We start from the raw sequence: 21,849 nt of genomic DNA on the forward strand, positions 1-21,849 counted from the left end.
CTTCTGGAAGACATCGACCAGACCAGCGGGCGCTCGTTGGATTGTTGTCGGCCGCGTGAAGCCAGGAGGGCGAGGAGGAAGCAGAAGCAGGGACGCCGGCCGGGCCTACTAGCCCGGCTAAGGAAACCACAACGATCGACACTGACAAGACTCCTACTCACCAACTCCAGATGGATCACACACAAAATGGATATATATGTTACAAATACACACGGAACTGCTGCGTGATGATTATTACCAAAGCATGGCTGAACACACTCACTCATCCCAGACGGCAGCTAGCAGCTAACAGGGTAGGTTAATTTCAACAATGGCTAAGTTGCTAAACGCATCTTGTTGTCATGTAAAGGCCCTGTTCATGTTACACAGACATTTTAATTGCATTTTGTGTCTGTTAAGAGGCACAAAGTCACTCTTTATCTTATGCTCCCATAACTGCCGTTTTAGCTAAGTGGGAGCTCTCTGCATTAGCTGCAGCAGCTCCATGTTGCTAGCACCAATTTGGCTTGTTTTTTTTTTTGCTATAGACGGTACTCACATAGATATAGCGATCAAGATTAATGTAAAAATTGCCCGGAGTTCTCCTTTAATATTGCAAATGTTTGCCTTGCGTTAGTGTCATCTCACTACCCCTTTTGTTTTTTTATGTTACATTTTAGTGTGTGACAGACAAATACATGGATTTCAGCGATTTTATCACCTAAATAGGCTAAAACAAGAACTAAACTCATTGTACCCCGCTAGAGAACAGATTGTTGTTTCCTGTGTTGGGTCCCATGGCACTCACTCTTAGTACTAGAGAACTAGAGAATCCTAAAAAACTGAGTTTTTGGCTTGTAACTTCAGAGTGTTATGTCCTTTGTGAGGCGTCACAAATTGACGCGCAATTCTTGCAATGATAGACATGGCCAAAATAGTGCTGCTAAGAGGCTTACTAGCAGGACTTTTTACATGTTTACACATGAATGTACAGTTACTCTACCATTGTATTGTGGACGGCAGCTACAGAATGCGCTACGAAGGTCACTGCTACATAATCCAACACTGCCACGACACGGACCCCGGCGTCAACATTGCCGGTTTTGGAGAAGACCGTTGGACTTTTAGTTGGTGGGTAGGCTACTGGTGGGTAGCCTTCCGGAAACAGCTTTTTTTGGCATGCTCTTGACAGCATTTCAATTGTGTTTTCGCGTTTTCATGTGGACGGAGATTTTTCTAAACAGTGCATGTGTGGAACGAACAAAAAACAAATGCTGTTTTTAAAAATACACATTCACGTGTGGACTACAACTTAGTCAGCTCACCTAATGATAATGTAATAGGCCTTTTTCCTCTGGACATTTTGATGTATCATATGTATAAATAATACCATTAACACAACAAGTCCGCCAAACCATACGATGATATGGGTCGTTTGTTCCCTACCCTGTAATACGACCCACAGGAGCATTTCATAAAATAGCGCCCTAGTGGTGGCGGAAATACAACCTCATATCTAAACAATAGAACATCAGTCGAGGTGTTTTATGGAAAGGTCGCAATTTTAAACACGTCTTTAATGTTGTGAAATAGTTGCAGTTCGGTTATGTATGTTTAGGCACCAAAACTACAAAGGTTGTGTTTTGGGTTCAAAACAGACTTTACTTCACTTCCTGAAGGTTACACATGTGATGCTGAACGTTTGTTAAGTAAAAACAAAACAAAAAAAAGCTCGCAGTTTACTTTTATTTTCAAATGGGACTTGATCTCTACTCTCCTAGGTGAAAGTCCTGTGTTTGAATTGTCTTTCTCTGCATGCTTGTGAAAATTTGCAAGCTAACACTTATCGTTGATCGCAAAGGAAGCAATGTAACCTTTATTGTGCTACAATCTCAAAATGTGTTTTTTTGTTGTAAAAAAGTGTATAGCTCACAGTACATACTTTGATGTGTGTTGACACTGTTCAGTGTATTACATTCCTTTATTGATCTTTCTAAACTCATTTGGACATTTCTGAGTCACTTTGGCCTTTACCGTGTCTCCACTCATGTCATCTCTCTTATCCGGGGTTCTCCTCTTTATGCCAAGAAATATAAAACATTTATGAACCCTCAGGCACACACACAAACTCACCAGCTGTCTCCTTGCCTTGTGCTTCAAAATTGTTCTCCATCCTCTATTTCTGCCCTACCTCCCACATTGTGAATTCATGAACTTCTGCCCTGCCATTCCCAATCACTACTCAAGGAGCACCAATCTGATTTGTCAAAGTGACGCAATGTCAAGATGCTGGTAAGTGGTCTTACGTTTCATTTCCACTGACAGCTTGAAGAGCATAATTCAGCCCTGGTAGGATCTTGTGAGGCGCAAAGAAGGTCCTTTGCTCAGACAGTACAATTCAATCAGACAATGGACTGCAATTCTTAAGCGGAGGGGATTCGGAGAGGTATGGCATTCCTTTCAGAGAGAATTACATTGTTCAAGAGTTTGGATGGCGATACTGAGACACAAAAAGATCCTTCGTAGGCTTTTTAAGAGCAAGCGCCATGTTTGAAACCCATATGAGTGTTGTCTGTGATTGGTGACATTGAGGAATTTACAGAGAGAGTTAGAGAAAGGAAGAGTAAATCAGAGCAAAGGAAATTATTTTAGTTTGCTGCTCATGTTCCTCTTACAATCTTGTGGTTAAAGAGGCACTTCTTCTCTCAGGTCATTTACCAGTGCAATCCAGAGAACACTCATACAAGGATGGTAAGAGGGCTGGTGTTTTGACAAATTAATTAATTCAGCTCTTGAACACTCATGCTGCCTGTGGCCTCTTCTGCTGCTTTCCCACGTCTGTTTGTCCTTCAAAAAGAATCTGCATTTCGTCGAGTGTTGTCCAATCATGAGCCACTGAGGGCTAAGAGCACTTCACTACATCAAAAACAGCAATCAGAACAACTTCAATCACAGGTCGCTAACTTGTAAAATCAGTTGTAAAAAAAAAAGCTTAATCTTTTTATCTTTGGTATTTATTAGCATAACCAATGTCAATGAAATGCTGTTATTTGTATGAATTGTAACTGCACACTTAATTTGCAATGCATTCTTGTTGCAAACACGTGCAAAGCTTTTGGAATAGTCCCATGGTTCAAATTACAGAAGGAAATAGCCAATTGTGATTTTACTGTTGCAAGATACTTTGGATTCGTGCTTTTTAGAACTGAGAGCTAGCAAAAAGCCACATTTGGTTCGGTTTGTACATATAATCAACGTGTAAACAGAATAAATGTAACACAGATAACATTTGTTATGCAATGCCATACTGCAGTGATAGTCAGCCATTTGGTTTGAAATGATTAAACTTCATTACGATAATGATTAAAAGCCTTCTAGATTCATAAACATTCCCATTTATCCCCAACAATTTTTACTTCTTAATCATTTAAAACACCATGTGTAGCATTTAATTAACACCACATTAATGGTGACAATTAAGAAAAAACATAAATCACAACACCATCACTGGCCTCCACACAACATTTTACATTGTGTACCACTGTGTCCGAGTTTGTTAGAAATCTGCTATATTGCTTTATGGCACAAAACAAGAGTAAACACAGTAGTATTTAAGAATTTTTGGCAAAGGCACATAATGAAACCAGAGAATGGTTGGATTGGAATGGAAAGAGTTTGTCCTCTATAATATACAAAAAACATGTGCCTGAGGACAAGTATCAACATCTTTATTTCATCAGTTAGAGTATCGGTGTTTACTTGAAACATGATCTTAATTTCAAGAAGCACAAAACCATTGGAATGAGACAGAGGCTACTCGCTGTCAGCACCATGGTTTAATTTGTCTACAGTAATTATACAAAGGTATTTTAATTGTTTTCTCAGTGATATAATAATGTTCAAATACTTCAAGTAGCACTTTGAAGGCACAACAATTGTATAAGGGAATAAGGAGAGACCACTGCACAAAAACATTTCAGACATTGCATATTTGATGTTTTGTTGGCATACGTCTTATCTCAAAAATAGGCAAAATATGCAGTTTTAGTGTATATCCATGAATAAGACATTTGATATATTGTTGTTTGAAAAGTATTTGAGTTTGGGAGTCTGCAAGATACTAAAACGAAGATAAATCAAAACCTATTGCAGAAAATGAATGCAAGCATATCTACTAAGAGTAGGAATCAAAGCAATACTGAGCTCACGATTGACTCTTTGTGTCACTCCGCTGGACATGACAAGTTCTACAATAAAGAACTTGAAGGGCACACAGGAGCCCCTTTCCTGGCACAAACAAGCCCTCAGCACAGCTACGAGACACGCTGTCATCTAAAGCACAAAGCATTCCTGCTAACACTTTGGGACTCCTCTCTTTCCACATGTATGGGAGCCTCTTTCCTGGTACAAACAAATGTTCCCAAAAGACTCGGGGATGCAGTAACACTGACACCTTGAATGGCTCTCCCTCACCCTGCCGTGAACCCTGTGTTCACTTGTAGGCTTGCTCATGAATAGATGCACACGGGAGGGGGTTGTTGAGAAGGTACCCCACAACTTAATTAAACTCCTGAACACATCCCGTTGGCGCTGAAGTGGTTAAGAAAAGCCTGCACGGGGCTCCCAGGGGAGAGAGATGTGGATTTTTATTCATTTATAGCCCATAAATCATAGAGCTTCTTGATGTCTTCATTATCTTGAAAAGTCAGCTGGTGGCAGTACTTCCTCCCTTAAAGGGCTAAAACTTGCATAAAGGGCTAGTTCACCTAAAATAAAAAAAATAAAAATATTTTTTTTCTAACTTAGGTGAAAAGTATTTTTATTTTTTTGTTGAGCAAGGAATTTTCTACAGTTTGTCTTGAGTTTACCTTGAATATCTAATGTAATTCAGCCTCAGAACACTTAATTTTCGCTGACATGCTATCCTTTCTGCATCTGTACTTCAGAATATTTTTGGGAGCTATACTCCTTGTATTGGTAACACTTTATTTTCACCCCCCATTTAGACTTATTAGCAATACATAGACAACCTATTAAATGGTTTACAACAAAATATAGTTTTAACCAAATATATGGTATTTTTATAAGTGGTTATTGATGCCGTAGCCAACAACTTTAACTGTATTAATGAACACTTCAAATCTCCTATCTACTTAACATTATAATGTTAGAGGTTCATACTTAGAAATGACAAATGGCCTCTATAAAAAGTGACACTGTATGTTACTAAATGCACTTGACTTGATGTTGAAATGAGTTATGAATCATCTCTAAGAGTAAGCAGATGAGCGTTTCGAGTCTGTCGTGCGTAAAGGAGGGGCAGGTCAGTTGAAGCGCTACTTCTCTCTCTCTCTCTCTCTCTCTCTCTGTTGTAAAGGCGTGGTGTATGCTATCTCTCTCTCTCTGTCTCTCTCTCTCTGAATCTCTGGAAACAGACTTCTGTTGGGCAGCTGTTAGAAGTGAACTGAAGGAGTGTCAGTCTTCAGAGCGGAGTCAGCGAATCAGCTCATCAGCCCCGGTAGAGCGGCAGTCAATCCGCGGAGAGGACACCCAGCTGCTCGGTCACAGACCCTTTTAAGCACCGAGGGAACTACCTGAAAACGCAAATGTTGGCATTGTGATAACAAGGATCCAGCAGTTCCCCCCACCCTAAATTCTCCTGGAATATTCTGTTTAATTGTTGGCAACATATTTTGAAAAAGTCATCAGTTAAAAGACGGAGTGCATCTCCTCAGCAGAATGAAGGGGTTTTCACCTTTCTTCACCATGATTCTTGTTGCGCTACTTGTCGCCACCGTCTCAGCGACCAAGTTAAATGTCCCGCGCCTGAGACTGTCATACAAAGGTAATTAAGCTATCTATCTATCTATCTATCTATCTATCTATCTATCTATCTATCTATCTATCTATCTATCTATCTATCTATCCTCTGTGCGCGCACGTGCCAACAGGTGGCATTAATTAGTGATCTTGACCGCCTTGGCTTAGTATATCTTCTCTTTCCAGCAGATATAAAAAGAAAATTCTGTGAATATTTCAACTCGTGGTAAAGAAGCTTTTTTTTAAATTAATTATTTGTGTATCTCAAACTATTTATTCTCTTCGCGGTGGTCCGAGCTGGAAGCGTTTAATCCGGGTCGATGTTTTGGCTACTGTTTTGGGGGTTTATGTGTTTTAGGAGGCACGCATAGCCTACGATAAATTGCTGGTTTCCAGGTTGGAACCGCTCTGCAGTGCAGGCAGGGTGTCCAGCCGGAGGAGATTTTGGCCGAGGTTTATCGCTTTGCGGTGGGATACACCGGGGTGCGATCGTCTCACTATCAAGGTTTATTTGGAGCGGAAACCGCAGCAGAAATACTTTGGAAGGATGTTACATAATTATCGTGTATACAGTGGTATGGTTATTAACATTATGTCATAGTCTAAAAGATTTGCAGAGGTGGATTTAGTCTGTTTCAAAAAGTTCAGGCTGTCCAAACCTTGATATTGATCTTTCACATTTTAAAAACAAAAATGATTTCTGCTCTTAACAATCCAAGTATGATTACACTGATTTCATTGGTGCCAAAATCACCATCACTGAAACATTGCCATATACAGTATCGTTTGCTCAGTTCACACACCATGCTCTCTCTCCTCCTCTCCCCTCTAATCTGAACCGTGTGTGTGTGTGTGTGTGTGTGTGTGTGTGTGTGTGTGTGTGTGTGTGTGTGTGTGTGTGTGTGCTTAAGAGCTGTTGACTGTGTTGTTGCCAAACCATGCTCATTGTTTCGTTTCACTCAGTCCAGAGCGGTGCTGTAATCATCAACGATAGATATCACACAGGATTTCCTCCCGTTCAGCTCCATGTTTCCAGGATAAAAGTCACCATCTGAGTTTACTGGTCTTCCTGTTGGCTGCACTGGAAATAGAGTGAGAGAGAGACAGAGACAGAGAGAGAGAGAGAGAGAGAGAGAGAAAGAGAGAGAGAGAGAGAGAGAGAGCGAGAGAGAGAGACTGAAATGAGAGAGAATAACTGCAAAAGGATAGAATACATATTGAGGTCATAGGGCAACAGAGGACAAATGCAGAGACATGGTTTTGGTATACACATACTTGTTTTTAATAATTGTAGGCTAATTGTTTGCATATTTCTTTACTACTAGGCTCTGCTTTATACTTTCTTAATAATCAATGAAAATGTTAGTAGGTTATTTTCATGGTCCTGCAAAGGATGAACCCTAATGCTTTAGGTCACCCCTGACCTTTCCTTTAGTGACATCATCAGGCCAATATTTTCACTTGTGCACAACAAATACCAAAATGTAATGGACAAATCACCATAATTTTCTGAACACATTCATGCTCCCCAGATGATTAACGGTTTCCTTTTGTAACAGTCTATAAGCTTACCTTTTGCACTACCCCCTTAAGGCCAACATATAAACTTTGCACAAAAGTATTTCATAATGGGTAAATTGCCATGAAAGTTGCTGAGCACATTCATGCTGCCATAGGAATCTACCCTTTTAATTTGATTGACCCAATGGCCTTGCCTCTTGCGGCAATCACAGAACAAATGTAACTTAAGCCACACTTCTGTGGCTGAATAGCAAAATTGTCAGTATGTTGTTTGCAACATTGACTATAACACTTATGTGACGTGGGAGTTGGATGTGACGCACTCTGTATTTTATCCTCTCTTCAATCAAAATTGATGGTATATTTTTTCACTGTATATCTTGAGAGTCAATGTTCATTATTCCATATTGACAATTTTTTTTTTTTTTTTTGTTTCATCATTTTGGCGTGAAATGGTTTTAGATGTATGCCATACCATGGAGTTTACTGAATTGGAGTTACTGAATGATATTTTTGTAGAATATATAGGAAATCAGTTGAACAGAATGTAGAAACAGAATGAAGCTCTGTTATTAAAGTTATTATTCAAGTCATGCCCTGGGCAAACACCAGAAGTGGAAAAAGCAGTGCCCAAGATTGTGAGTCACTTACTCATTTCGAGCCCCTTTTTCAAAGCATTAGATTCATTTTCACTGTGGTCTAGCAATAAACCGCACCACATCAAAGATTTTCAATTACTTGAAATCATAAAACACTCACCTCACATTTTGCCAGCATTATGAGGAGTGTGGGAAGAAACTCTGCCTATAAGATTATCATTAGTGACCAACAAGTTTCTCGCTTCCTGTCTGGATGACCTTAGATTTGACCCCACAGTTTGCCCTGTTTTACATAATTTCCCCCTCAACTTAAGTCTTTAGTTTCCTTGTTTGACTCGACCGTAAATCGTTCCATACGTCTCCATGTGTCTCATCTTCTCACTCTTAAGTCTAATCTCTCATTCCTCTGTCTCACCTCAGTGTTCTTTCTTCCCCCTCTGTTTGTGTGTCTCTTCCTCTATCGCTCCTTCTTTCATTAAAACCCGGAGAAGCCCAGAGGGTGTTTGTATTCCCAGGAGGATGTAGAGGTAATTTAACGACAGGAAAAGCTGTCATTATCTCATTTCAATCAATTAGTGGGTAGAAGTTCAAGCAGGAAGAAGACCATTTTACATCCGAACTATTAAAGTACTCCTCTATCTTTATGTTTACTTCAAACATCCCATTCTGCAGTGATTTAATCATTTGCAGGTAAACATACATCATGGTAAAATGAGTTGAAGCGATAATCTTTTTTCACCATCTATTTAACATAAACCAAGCCATTCAACAGCATCTAAATGACTTCATTTCAAAGTCAAATAGGTCCTAAATACATGTTAGAATATTTACATTTAAATGCTTGTATACACCTAAACTGCTTTAGACCTGCAATTAACCAAATCACTATCACTAAGTCCTTTCTGGTACTTTACTGCTTAATTCATTAATTTATTTTCTCTTCCTTCCTAATTATTTCCACCATCATAGGACACTGTACTTATCTGCCATTAATGTTTTTTTTAAATTTTTAGAGCAAATCCCAGTTCATATTTTTTTTTAAACCTAATTTGCAGTTCAAACTCTCAATAACAAAAGTGAGAATGTGTGTGTGTCTGTGTGTGTTCATGCGTGTGTCTTATGGGGTGACATTGAGGTGTCGAGGTATGCGATGTGTGTGTGGTTGGCTGCCCTCCCAGCCCTCTGCCAAGCATCTATACCAACCTCCCATCATGCATCTCTCTCTGCCTTTCTCTATCTGTCTGTGTATGTCTTTCATTTGTCTTCCTCCTTCAATCTGCCTGCTTCGTTTATTCATTTGAATTCCCCCCCCCCTTCTCTCTCACACACACACACACACACACACACACACACACACACACACACACACACACACACACACACACACACACACACACTCACACACACACACACACACACACACACACACACACACACACACACACACACACACACACACACACACACACACTCTGTCTAATACAATATTCACTTTGTCTTGCCAAAGGCAGGGGGGCACTTGAAAACATCAGCGTCCTATTTTGATCAGATTGCATTAGTTCTCAGAGTGAAGGGTTCTGTTTGTTTTCGCTTACAGACTGTGAATTAATGAGTTTGTTTTCTCAGTAGGCTTTGCCCAGATGCGTACATAGGCCTACAGACGGCTGTTAGTTGTTCTTAGGTTCTTAGGGTAATCTGTCACCGACAGTCTGTTGGAGACTCCGGAGCTGCTGAAATGTAGGGCGTCTCCTATCCTTTCATCTTTCAGCTCTTTTTCTTTCTTTCTCCATTCTTTTTCATCCATCACTCCCTCCGTGCTCTGTGGAATAGCTCGTTCATTGCAATCCTCCTCTCCTGCTTTTCCCGAGTTTAAATGCTCCCAGGCCTCTGGACCGATCTAAAACCCAGTGAATGAAAAGAAAAAGAGGAAATAAAAGAGAGAAACTTGAAGGTTTAAGTAACCAAGCCAACTGGCTTGTCAAGCACTTTTTTTTTATTGGGATATATAAGGGTCAGCTCTAAGAAATATTGGAAAGAAGAGAGGGTTTTAGAGGTTTTAGTGTTTTAGTAATGGTTGACATGTGTTTAAATTTCAAATGTTTGTATAAGTTCTTTATCATATAATCAAGGGGGTCTTTAGCTCGCAGGCTTAATAGCCAATATTTAAAGTTTACAGCACATGAACAATAGTCCAAATAGTTTGATAAAAGAAAGAAAAAGGAATGGTAAGAAACAGTCTGAAAATGAAGTCCTGGTCCATGTGACAGCTGTAATCATTTTATTGATTTCAGCTGTCCAGTGACAGAGAGATGTATTTAGAAAAGCTGAAACCATTTTATGAGGTATTTAAGCTTTCAAGCGTAGATGGGTTGAGATGTAAGGGCAGCTTTATGTTGGTGACAGGTTTCTAAAGTTTTGTATGCAAGTTTGTTTCCCAAACCTGTCCACTGGGACACCCTTATAATAGCATTTAATATGCATCTATTTTAATTAGTATATATCATGGTATAGAATACTAAATTCTGATTGGCTGGTTGGTGTGTATTATGTAAGGGATAATACCTGACATGTTGTACGTTCCATGATTGTAATAAATGACACAGGGGCTAAGAACTGCTACAACTATCATGAAACATATACATTTGGAGGGTATTATTCCGCTAATAATGTGGACATTAGCCAACAAAATGTCATATGTTATCAAATTAAAAATTTTCTTAACTTACTCAAATATCCATCCATTAGCTTTAACCATTTATCCTTTAGAGGGTTACAGGGGGGATGGAGCCGATCCCAGCTGACATTGGGCGAGAGGCGGGGTACACCCTGGACAGGTCACCAGTCAATCACAGTGCTGACACATAGAGGCAGACAACCATGGGCAATTTAGAGTCGCCAAATAACTTAACCTGCATGTCGTTTGACTGTGCGAGGAGACTGGAGCACTCAGAGAAACCATGCAAACTCCACACAGAAGGACTAGAGCCGGCCGTGAGGCGACAGTGCTAACCACTGCACCATCATTCACTCATATAGCCTTAATAATTTCTCGCTCTTTTGTTTAAAAGAGGAACTCCACACAGTTTTTTTAATCACATAGATTGTTGTTGGCACGTGACGTTAAAACAAGGGATTTTGCCAACAAGACACATATTGTCATATATATATAGTCCTGTGTGTACCTGGCTGTCAACTGGACAAAGAGACACTGACGCAATAGCTTCCCCTTCTTGTTGCAGTAGTAATTTAAGATTGACAAATCTATATAGAAACACAGGTTTAGGGAGCATACAGCAACAGCATACATACAACATTTATATAACAATATTTGTTTTTTTTGTTTTTTTTGGGATTGGCCAGGGTATGAGAGGATAAACCACTCCGACTCACGCTGTTACTAGAAAAAAAACACACATTTCACATCCAGGGAGTAATATTCAACTTTTATAACCAAAACATATTGACTCTGCATGTTACTCTACTTTAGTATAAAATCATAACCAAAAACATGCTTTTGTTTACTTAATTCAGTGACTATTAGAATTCCAGATGATTTCTTTCTCATAAATGGCACTTTTATTAGTATTTTTGATGATATATCATTATTGTAAGACTGGTCATGTACAAATACAATTTTTCTTGATTGCTTTGATGCAGCAGTCAACTCAAACTCCACATTTTTCAAAACAGTCAACACACAGGCCGAAACAGTGGCACTCATGGTTAAAATGACAGATTTTGTTTGCAAAAGGCTCTAACCGTGCCAAAACATTTAAAATATGCAACAAAAGCAAATTTTGCCTTCAAACAACACAACTTGCAAACAAGTGTATGAGCTCTTCCAGTCAATCATTACACAGTGGACTACAAAATACAAAATACAGCACTCAGTGCAAATCAGTGCACCATTGCTTGTCATTGTAGCCTATTACTGTACGTAGCTTTCATGCCAGTGACATTTGTTGGCAAATTTGACTTCTTGCAAAGAATTGGATCCAGAATCAGAAATGCTTTGATGCAAATTGTATTGATTCCATTGATCCTTATTTTGAAAGTGTGGCTGAAAACTGAAATACTGTAAATATAACACAAAATACATGTAAACCAAAATAAAATCTATTAGAGTATAAGAAATTAAGAAAATAAAAATAAAATGTATTACAGTAAAGTATAAACATCTATTACTATAGAGTATAAGAAATAGCCACTATTGATACTCAGTCTCTTCTGTCTTAGACCTCTTCCATCCATGTTGGCAAAGAACAACACAGACGCTGCACCTTTAAGGCCTGCAGACTGATTGCTAATTGAAGATTTGTGTGAAGGAGTGTCAAACAGGTGCTTCAGTGATTTCATACTGATGTAGGTAGTTTCTAATAGTTAGGAACAGATGGTTTCTGCTTGGTTACCATAGCTAAAACAATGGAGTTTGGCCTGCTTGAATGACAGCCGTGTTAACTGTTCTGCAAAAGGGTGGGGAAAATGTGTCAATCCAATGAGAAAGGGTTAACACATTTGCAAGAGGTGTCTTCTGCTCTGCTGAGACAGTGATGATGAAAACTGAGTGGATCCCAGTTTCTTTAAGCAGGTCAAAGCAATCAAGAAAAACTGTAATATATAATATATTACTTAGTGTTTGTATAATAGCCTACATACTGTAATGGAAGCGGCACAAAAGTGCTTTGTCCGTCCCATTAAATCACCCATATTCTTTTTGGAGGCTACAGAGACACCGTAGAGAGGTTTTCGGTCTGGTATGTGGACCTGCTGACAGAGGAAACACACTACATGTTTCTGACACAGCGGGCATGATGTGAGGGGTGGAGAACAAGTGTGTGTGTGTGTGTGTGTGTGTGTGTGTGTGTGTGTGTGTGTGTGTGTGTGAGAGAAAAGAGGCACAGTGAGTATGTTGGATATCTGTGTGGGCTGAGGCGTTGTGTAGGCGTTTTTGATGTGTAAATCATTCATGTGTGTGTATGAGTAGGTGTTACTGTGTAGGTGTGTATGAAGTGCAAAATGTGTCTGCGTGTGAAAGAAAAAGAAATGCACTGCTTCTGATGTGGAAATCTGTGTGTACTTAACAGTTGGTGTGTTTGAAGTTAACTGTGTGTAATTGTGTGTCAAAAAGAGGTAGAGAGAGAGAGCACGCAAATACATCTGATGTAGACATCTGTGTGTCTCAGGGTGTCACTTGTGTGTCATGTCAACAGCATCTCTCATGTGACAACCCTCAGATGGCGGCCTGGCGAGATCACAGACAACACACAGATGGAGGAATTAGAGACTGAAGGAGAGAGACTTGACAGTCAATGTGTGAGAGACAGGGAGCTGGAAAAAGGATTGAGATAAACACAGGGCCAGATCAGAGAGCACAGATGGAGAGGAAGCTGGGGTGAGAAGAGAAAAGTGCCTGCAATGTTTGAGAGAAAAGAAAAAGGATGGAGTGGGTGAAGAACAAAGTAAGAAAAAGAAAGGAAGAGACCCGGAATAGATAATTCACACATCAGAAATCCACAAGGAGGTCAAAGATGAATGGATGAAAATATATGTCTTAGATCTGCTGAACCACAGTGACATGTCGATAATGAATAACCCCACTGATGACTGTTCCTATTGTTTCTCCTGCTTATGAAAGGAAATTACATTATAGGTGAGGTTAAGGCTCATTTCTCAGCAGATCAGATTTGAAATGAACCAGGAACATGTTGGTAGTTCAAGTGTTTTATCTCCATCATCATAAAGTAGAAGCATGTAGATAATATTAGACTGTTTACGCAGAAATGACTTCTAACTGGCTGGCAGCAAAAACAGACTACAAAGAAGTTGAATCATAATTTGATTACAACTTATTTTTGCCTCAGGTAAATGGCCAGCATTAATCAGCATTTTTGCAGTTACTGGCGGCAGCAGGAGATGACTGCTTGTACTTATTTAAGACCTCTTAGTCCCTTAAGGAGATAAAGGTGATTAAAGGATGAGGCTGACAATATTCTATATTTTCTAATTGTCAACAAATGCCATGAAAAGAACAAATCCATCTGTGTAGCCTATTCCTTTTTTTCATAGACTTCCACTTGTAGTTGTAACTACTTGTTGTAGTTCATTGTAAGATGCTACAGTTTCAAATGTGTATTAATCCATGGCTAAAAAAATGGTCCCCAACAAATGCAACTATTTAGCCTACTCCTGTTTGAGGAATGCATGCTTAAAACTACAGTACCCCAGCTGTTTTAGAAGTTTCACAGAAAAGGTAGGGAAGTCAGAAATTACTAGGACTAGGACATTGTTGGTTTAGGTCTCATTACCAGCCGCGACAGCAATGCTGGTATTGTTAGTCTATGTGTGTCATCATGGCAAAATGTGGTCCTAGAGACACACCTATTCTGGAACTAGGCCTTCATTTTGATGACAACTACACACCTATAAAGCTTCCTGACTGTATCTTGCACAGTTGTGACGCTATCGCAGTGACAGATTCTGACTGCAGAGATATAAACAACTGGCAAAGTACTCAAAACCGCCTCTGTGGTAGTTCTTGTACACTAGTTGTCTCCGGGTCCACATGATGACACACACACACACACACACACACACACACACACACACACACACACACACACACAGACTCACAAGGTGAAAACAATACCAGCGTCGACGCTCTTACACCCACAATTTCTCTCAAAGTCCAACGATAGACTAATAAACACCTGCTGGTTTCAAACAGCTTAGCTTTGCTGCCAAACATGTCCAGATAAACACTGCATTGATACCCCTTAAAGGTCAGTGCATGCAGGCCTTTGCAAGGCTCAACTGCCTGAACCAGGACTGCACTGTGAATTAAAACATGTGCCCCTAATGCTGGCATGAATCAACGGTTCATCAAGGTTCAAGGTTGAATGGAAGAGGGGCTTGTCCGCGAAAGAGAGGAACCATCAATGACTGTCAAAGGACATAGAGAGAAAAGGAAAGAGGGGAAAGAGAGGGAAGTAATGAATGAAAGATCTGTTAATGTGGAGAGAAAACAGATGGATCCATGAAAGAGTACATGTAAAAGAAATAGAGGAAGAGAGGGAATGAAGAGAGGAAAAAGCGGGCGTTAGACAGAGATGGAAATGCAGATGAAAAGACGTCATGGTACCATGGTGGAGAGAGATAAATGGATGATAAAAACAAAGACAGAGAGGATAAGAAAAAATAGAAAAGGAAACGACAAGAGGAACGTGAAAGAGTGGAGAGAAAGATGAGGGAGATGGAAGAATGGCAGATAGATGGATCAAAGGTAGAGAGAGGCTAACCTGAAGGCTGAAAGACACTGGTCCCTTTGAGAAGCGAAGGTTGAGGGTTCAAGTCCCAACAATGTGGCTTTGACCATCTGTCATGTAGATTACTCCACTTACACACAGGAGCTGTGTGTGTGTGTGTGTGTGTGTGTGTGTGTGTTGCGCACATAGTGGAAGTATCCTGTATCTCTTTCCTTTGTGAAATCTTTAGGTCTATTCACTCTTGTTTGACTAGCATGTCCAAGTTAAAGAGTAGGTGTATGTGTGTGTGTGTGTGTGTGTGTGTGTGTGTGTGTGTCTGTGTTTGTGTGTGTGTGTGTGTGTGTGTGTGTGTGTGTGTGTGTGTGTGTCTACATGTGTGCTAAGAGGCCAGCCAAAACCAACCCCAGTATCCACAGCGATGGCCGTTGTTTTAACATGGGCGTTACAGATCATAGCAATGGATGTTCACCAAGGCGGGTTCAAGTCCTGAAAAACAATTTATCTAAACCTTCTACACTCTGCCACACCCTGAAGAATGAACATACACCCAGCAGCGCTGCTCCCTGCTGCCCTCGAGAGGTCTGACCCACTCTCTGCTCTGGTACCAATCAGATCTATTGTTATGTACTTTGTTCTGGTCTGGTCTGTACTGGTCTTAGCTGTTCTATTATTGTTATTTCCATTCTGTTTTAGCTCCAAATACCGTTTAAAATGAGCCTGACAAGCCAGACCCACATCAAGATGTTGGGTCTGGGAACTCACCACTGGCAGGGCTCAATCCGAGGGGCGGAATAAACGGTTGTCTTTCAAATTCCCTCTGCATGCAATAGGATAGCGCCACAACCAAGCAGAGCAACAAAGAAGGTAGATTAAACTTTTTTAAGAATGAATTCAGTGCCGTTCTTTGTTCTTTTCTCAAAGAAAAGCTTAACTCCAAGTCTTCCAGAAGACCAACGTTCACCAGCAGCAGCAGCCATAAGCCCGCCCACCGACTCTATACACGATGTGATTGGCCCGGCCAGAGTTTGGTTTTTCCAGCTCGCAAGCCAACGGAGAGATGCTAGACCCCCTGGCTGCAAATTACATTTGCTGCCGCTAGGGTGCGTCTAGATTTCTAGGCTAATTTAAAATATCCTATGTGTAGGATTTTGGTTTGATTGCAGTGTCTTTAAAATGATTGGCATATTTTCGTTTGCAGATAAATTAGATCCTGGTGAAAATGGGACCATGAAATGTTCAAATCCTGTCAACCCCACGTGGAAATTAAAATATGAGTATAGTTCACATAGGTTAGGTTAGTGTTTTAAGGTTAGCCAACTAAAACCACTTGTTGGGGTGTTGTGGTGTGCCTGTAGTCTACAACAAAGGCAAAATGACAGACAAATAACCATTAAAACCGTTTGGTTTAGGTAAGGTCATGGTTAAATAAGTAACAAGGTTCTACAGACATGCTAGTGGCTAGTGTTACTTTCCAACAAACATTTGGACGATATGACAGCACCAATTTTGAACCACCGGTGCACATGTAGTATTAAAATGAAAGTTATTATAACTTACATGACAATCTGCTGTTCATGTCCACCCAAAGCTTTTAATACTTTCAACAAATCACAGTCTCATAATAACACCTTGTAAAAACTTTGTGCTCACTTGGACTAATGTTGAACTTGGCCTCCTCCTGTACATCACTGTCCGCCAAGTGCATGCTGGGTCGTTGTGTTGGAATGACAGATGCCTTGCCAGTGTTTTATAGTAAGTCCTACTGTTCCAACTTTAGAAAGAAACATCTCTCCACCACCCTCTCTCTATGAGATACTGTAGATAAACATCCTGGGTTTTTTTCAATGGAGACATTAAAGGATTACCAGGCATTACATACACAGTAGTACAGCTGGATCTTCCTGCAGAGAGCAGCAAGCACAGAAAGAAAGAAAAGCAGAATGAAAAAACCTAGTAGGATGATCACACACACACACACACACACACACACACACACACACACACACACATGCAAAGACAAAGAGGGTTCTTCTTGTCTTCTCATGTCGATTCAGTGTCCTACCATTTGGCATTATGGCTCAGAACCAATGAAAGTAATAGAGAAACAGGCCAGAGGTGATGGGAACCCTCTTTAATGCAGGATGGTAGACATTACATGTCACACACACTGAGGTGCTGCACCCCCTGCCCCCGAAACAAACACAATCAATTAGTTCCACTGGAGCTGCTGACGAGAAGAGCTCAGTACAAGGGACTCTACTGTGGACTGATGTATCTATTAGACAGCCAAAAAAAGTGTAGTAAGATCAATTCTGTTTTAATGCAAATCGCCTTTTGTATTTTGGTAAAGACACTAATTTCTAGAATATTCTTGAAACAAGTTTGTAATAAAAAAAAAACTGGTTGATAGGTTGGCTATATTGGCCTTTTTTCCTTCTTTTTTCAGTTACATACAAAAATGAGAAAATAGATTTGTTGTTTTGCATTTGTTTATGTTTATCTTCATCTCTGTGTATCCTTATATCTTCATAATTGCAGTTTTTGGTTCAAAACCAACACTTGTTCAACATCAAAGTGTTTCAAAATAACCAAGCCGACAATTGATTTGCTGTAAAAACAAACAAATTAATGTACATCAATAGTTTTGACTAAACTCAAAAAAATAATTGAATTTATGTATTTAAACGTGTGTGTGTGTGTGTGTGTGTGTGTGTGTGTGTGTGTGTGTGTGAGAGAGGAAACACAGCCAGCAGAGACTTTATAGAGGGTTGGAGGCCTCGGATGAGGCGTTGAGGGAGGGATGAGAGTATAACAATAAAAGACTGAAGTTTAAGAAGAGACTGAGGGAATAAAATAGTATTGGTCTTTCTTCAGAGAATAAGATACTGTAGTATCGGGAGGTGTGATGAAGTGAAATGGAGTAAGGATGAGGAGTGAGGATAACAGATTTCTGAGGCAAAGGGAGGGTGAGATTAAGAAAGGAAAGCAGGGATGAGAAAAAGGACGGAGGAAAGCTAGGGTTAAGAAGAGTGGGGTATGTCATGGATCATTTTGGATGAGAGAGATTAAATAAGAGAGAGATATGTGTGTGGCGCATGTGAGTAATGTGTGAGTAAGAGTGGATTGAAAATGGAAGGAAAAAAGATGGATAGAGAGAAAAGCAACTGGCCGTCAGGGAGTGAGGAATTAAGGAGAGAAAGAGGAGAGGAAGGATAGACAAAGGAGGGTGAGGTTTGATGAGGATCGAGGGTGATGAGGTAACACCCTGTGCTGTGTTTTGATTGGCCCAGCAGGGGAGATTAGGTAACAGAAACTCTGATAGGCATTCTGAGACGACAGAGAGAGAGAGAGAGAGAGAGAGAGAGAGAGAGAGAGAGAGAGAGAGAGAGAAAGTGTGTGTGTGTGTGTGTGTGTGTGTGTGTGTGTGTGTGTGTGTGTGTGTGTGTGTGTGTGTGTGTGTGTGGGAGAGAACGAGTAAGAGAGAGAAGAAATTAAAAAAAAAATAAAGAGAAAGACAGGCAAAGAAAGAGAAATCAAAATTAGACTGTAAGGTCACTACATTTCACTTCTCATGGTTTTATCACATGATTAAGTGTGTCAAGAATGCGAGCTGTGTGGGTAAAATGACATCTCCAGTGAGGAGCAGTAACAGGTTGGCAGGAAATCCCAGGATTTACTCTGTCATGACTTTCCTGGCATGTTGTATCTCTGCCAGGACACATCCCTGTGAGTTTAAATAATAATAAACAGATATCTAGATAGATAGTCTTAATCTAATAGCTGTGAAGTAATACTTTCTAAATAACCAAGGTTAAAAGAAGAAACCTGATAAAGACTGAGTGAAAGCAAAATTGTGCTCTAAATTAAAAACGTTAAATACAAACTGTGCTACCCTATAATAATGATAATGATACAGTCTTAATAGAGTTCTATGTGAAACTATATTAACATGTATGGACATAGAAACCTGAACACAGAAACATAAGAACGATCACAAAAGATCTACATGACATCAGAAAGAAACACCAGATTCCGATGTAGAAAGACAACAATCATCAATTCATAATACAATTTGTGTGAGAGTTCGGCAATTCGGACACTATTATTCTGTGCTGTGAGAGGCTGATGCTATCCGAAATTCCATACTAACATGCTATTTAGTAGGCTATGCTAAAACAGTAAAACAAAATCTTAGTATGAAACCTAAATAGTACGTGCATTGCATACTGTTTCCAGGGAAATATTACAGTATGCAAACACTGGACACTAAGTCTGCATACATATCCCATAATGCAATGTGATAGTGACGACAATGTTTATAACAGACAAATGGACAGCGACCAAGGCGTGTTAGCATACTAACATTTTCTTATTACTGTAACTGTAAACGCAAAGTACAGCTACCCTGAAGTTGTGACATTGTTCAGAAATAAATATACAGTACTGCATGTGTTGTTAATACCCTACTTGTGTTTAGTATTTTTACTTCCTGCACTTACAGTATCAACACACTCACAATTCAGATACATGTATGAATATGACCTATATTCTACATAAAGATACAATGACACATTTATGTCGATAACAATAAACAGTACAGTAGAAATAACAGTTTTGCATGAATTTTCTTCTTTTTCTTTACATACAGTATGTATGAAAAATTTGAGGTCAGAAAGTGATCAATAATGTAGGCCATTTGTGCAGCCCTAATACACATCTCACAAAGACAAAGTGAAGAGGATGAGAGGCAATATGAGACCTGGGAAAGGAGGGTGAAAGTAAGGAGGAGGAGTGGGAGTGGTGAGAGCAGGAGAAGCACTGTGAGATGACTTTTTGTTCATGCGGCAGATTCCAGAAATACTTGGCACACTGCAATAATATACAACCGAAATCTAATGATACCCTGGGAAATCTGTCAGCGTTGTAATGAGTCTAATGGGTCTTTATTTGTTTGTGAGTGTGTGTGTTTGTGTGTCAGAGCTCATGAAAACAAAATGTCAAAAAGCAATATTTCGCGACAGAGACTGACAGTTTTGTCAGCTGAAGATAGGAGTAGGTGTGATTTAACCAGGGACCTATTAATTCATCAAAGAGTGTGTGTGTGTGTGTGTGTGTGTGTGTGTGTGTGTGTGTGTGTGTGTGTGTGTGTGTTTCTGGTATGCATTTTGTAGCACAGAGGGTCTAATGGGCTTCAGATGTGTCCGCCTCTCCCACTGAGCCAATGATAATACTATTGTGTGTGTGTGTGTGTGTGTGTGTGTGTGTGTGTGTGCGTGTGCGTGTGTGTGTGTGTGTGTGTGTGGGTTACATACATACATGCATGCGTGCGTGTGTGTGTGTGTCTGCAGCTTAACACAGCTTACACTCTGCCTGTGCCCAATTTGTACATGAGAGATGTCAGCATAAGATTTGGAAGTTCATTTTTTTCATTCTTGGCTCAATTCTTTTCTTCTGTTTCTCCTCTTGAACCCACTTTCACTCTTGTTTCCAGACATGTCAATGCAAATCTTACTTTTAACCATTTTGTTGCAGTAATGCTGCCCTCATTTTCATCACACTAGATCTTTTCTTTTCTTTCATTAATTAGAAGCCATTGGGTGATGAAAGTACCATGTGAGCTCCCATATGAAACAAAAATATGCAAATAAGCAAAATGTCTTTCACCACCAGCAGTGATTTAGATTGCAGAGTCCGAGTCATCTCAGATTTGACAGACGCCGCGGCATGCCTCAGCCTGACTAAGTGGAACATTGACAATGTAAACAAATCCCAGAATAAATTACTGCATCCATAGCTTTGAAGTGGCTGAGACTGCATGATGGGATAGCTGAGGTTTGACACATACAGTGAAACCAGATGCTCTTTCGCGTGTCGCTTCGGTTTGGCACGGCTGCTGTTTGTCAATGCAGCATCGGCTGGCTGCCTCTAGGGAAACAAGACACATTGGAGACAGATGTAAAAGTTTCCCTATGGATGCTGTGAGGGATCTTATAGGGTCTTAGGACACAAGATGGAAAAAAGGAGAGACAGGAGAGAAATATCGAGCAGCAAAGGGGAGGGAGACAGGAAGACAGATGGACAGACCTGAGAGATGAAATTGAAGACATTTAGAAGTGACTTCAAGAGAGGAAAAATAACACCTGAGAGGAAGTTAAAGATGAATAGACAGAAGAGACAGAGCATGATGAAGAGTAGAGAGGTTAAACAGATAGACGGAAGAGATGTCAAGATGGATAGATGGCAAGCTAGAGAGTTTGGTGAGAGGTGAGACAGTGGTGTGGTTTCCACAGTGAGGCGATGAGCTGCTGGAGTGATAACAAGCTGCAGATGGAAGCTGTTAGCGCACCTTTTGCCTCTGTTTTCTGTGTGTGTGTGTGTGTGTGTGTGTGTGTGTGTGTACATTTTTTTATTTTATTTGAAGATCTGTGTATACAGTACTTCTGAGTGATTTATGAGACACAAAGGCAGAAAGAAAGAAGAGAATGAGACATCAAACATGATTGAGGACTGAGTGTTTGCGAGTAAACAGCATGAAGGGGGGAAAATAATGACACAAGGTGCACTGTGCAAAACAATAATCTTGAGCTTTACAGAGATAATCAGATGATTACTCCATTTAAGGATGAAAGTTCAGGAAACTGGATCTTTGAAAATATTGTCCACACCCG

General features: G+C 40.0%; 1 protein-coding gene across 2 annotated transcripts in view; it reads left to right on the forward strand.

Moving 5' to 3' along the window:
* Positions 1–5,509: 5,509 nt before the first annotated feature.
* The window catches only part of sema3bl (sema domain, immunoglobulin domain (Ig), short basic domain, secreted, (semaphorin) 3bl), a 69,182-nt gene continuing 52,842 nt past the window's right edge, over positions 5,510–21,849 (forward strand). For both annotated transcript variants that reach the window (XM_031286434.2, XM_031286435.2), the window contains exon 1: positions 5,510–5,824. In XM_031286434.2, coding sequence (XP_031142294.1) covers positions 5,719–5,824 — 106 coding nt within the window. In that variant the 5' untranslated portion in view covers positions 5,510–5,718. The remainder of the gene's footprint in view (positions 5,825–21,849) is intronic.

The sequence above is a fragment of the Sander lucioperca genome, chromosome 12 (assembly GCF_008315115.2).
Source record: "Sander lucioperca isolate FBNREF2018 chromosome 12, SLUC_FBN_1.2, whole genome shotgun sequence".
In the NCBI taxonomy this organism is placed as follows: domain Eukaryota; kingdom Metazoa; phylum Chordata; class Actinopteri; order Perciformes; family Percidae; genus Sander; species Sander lucioperca.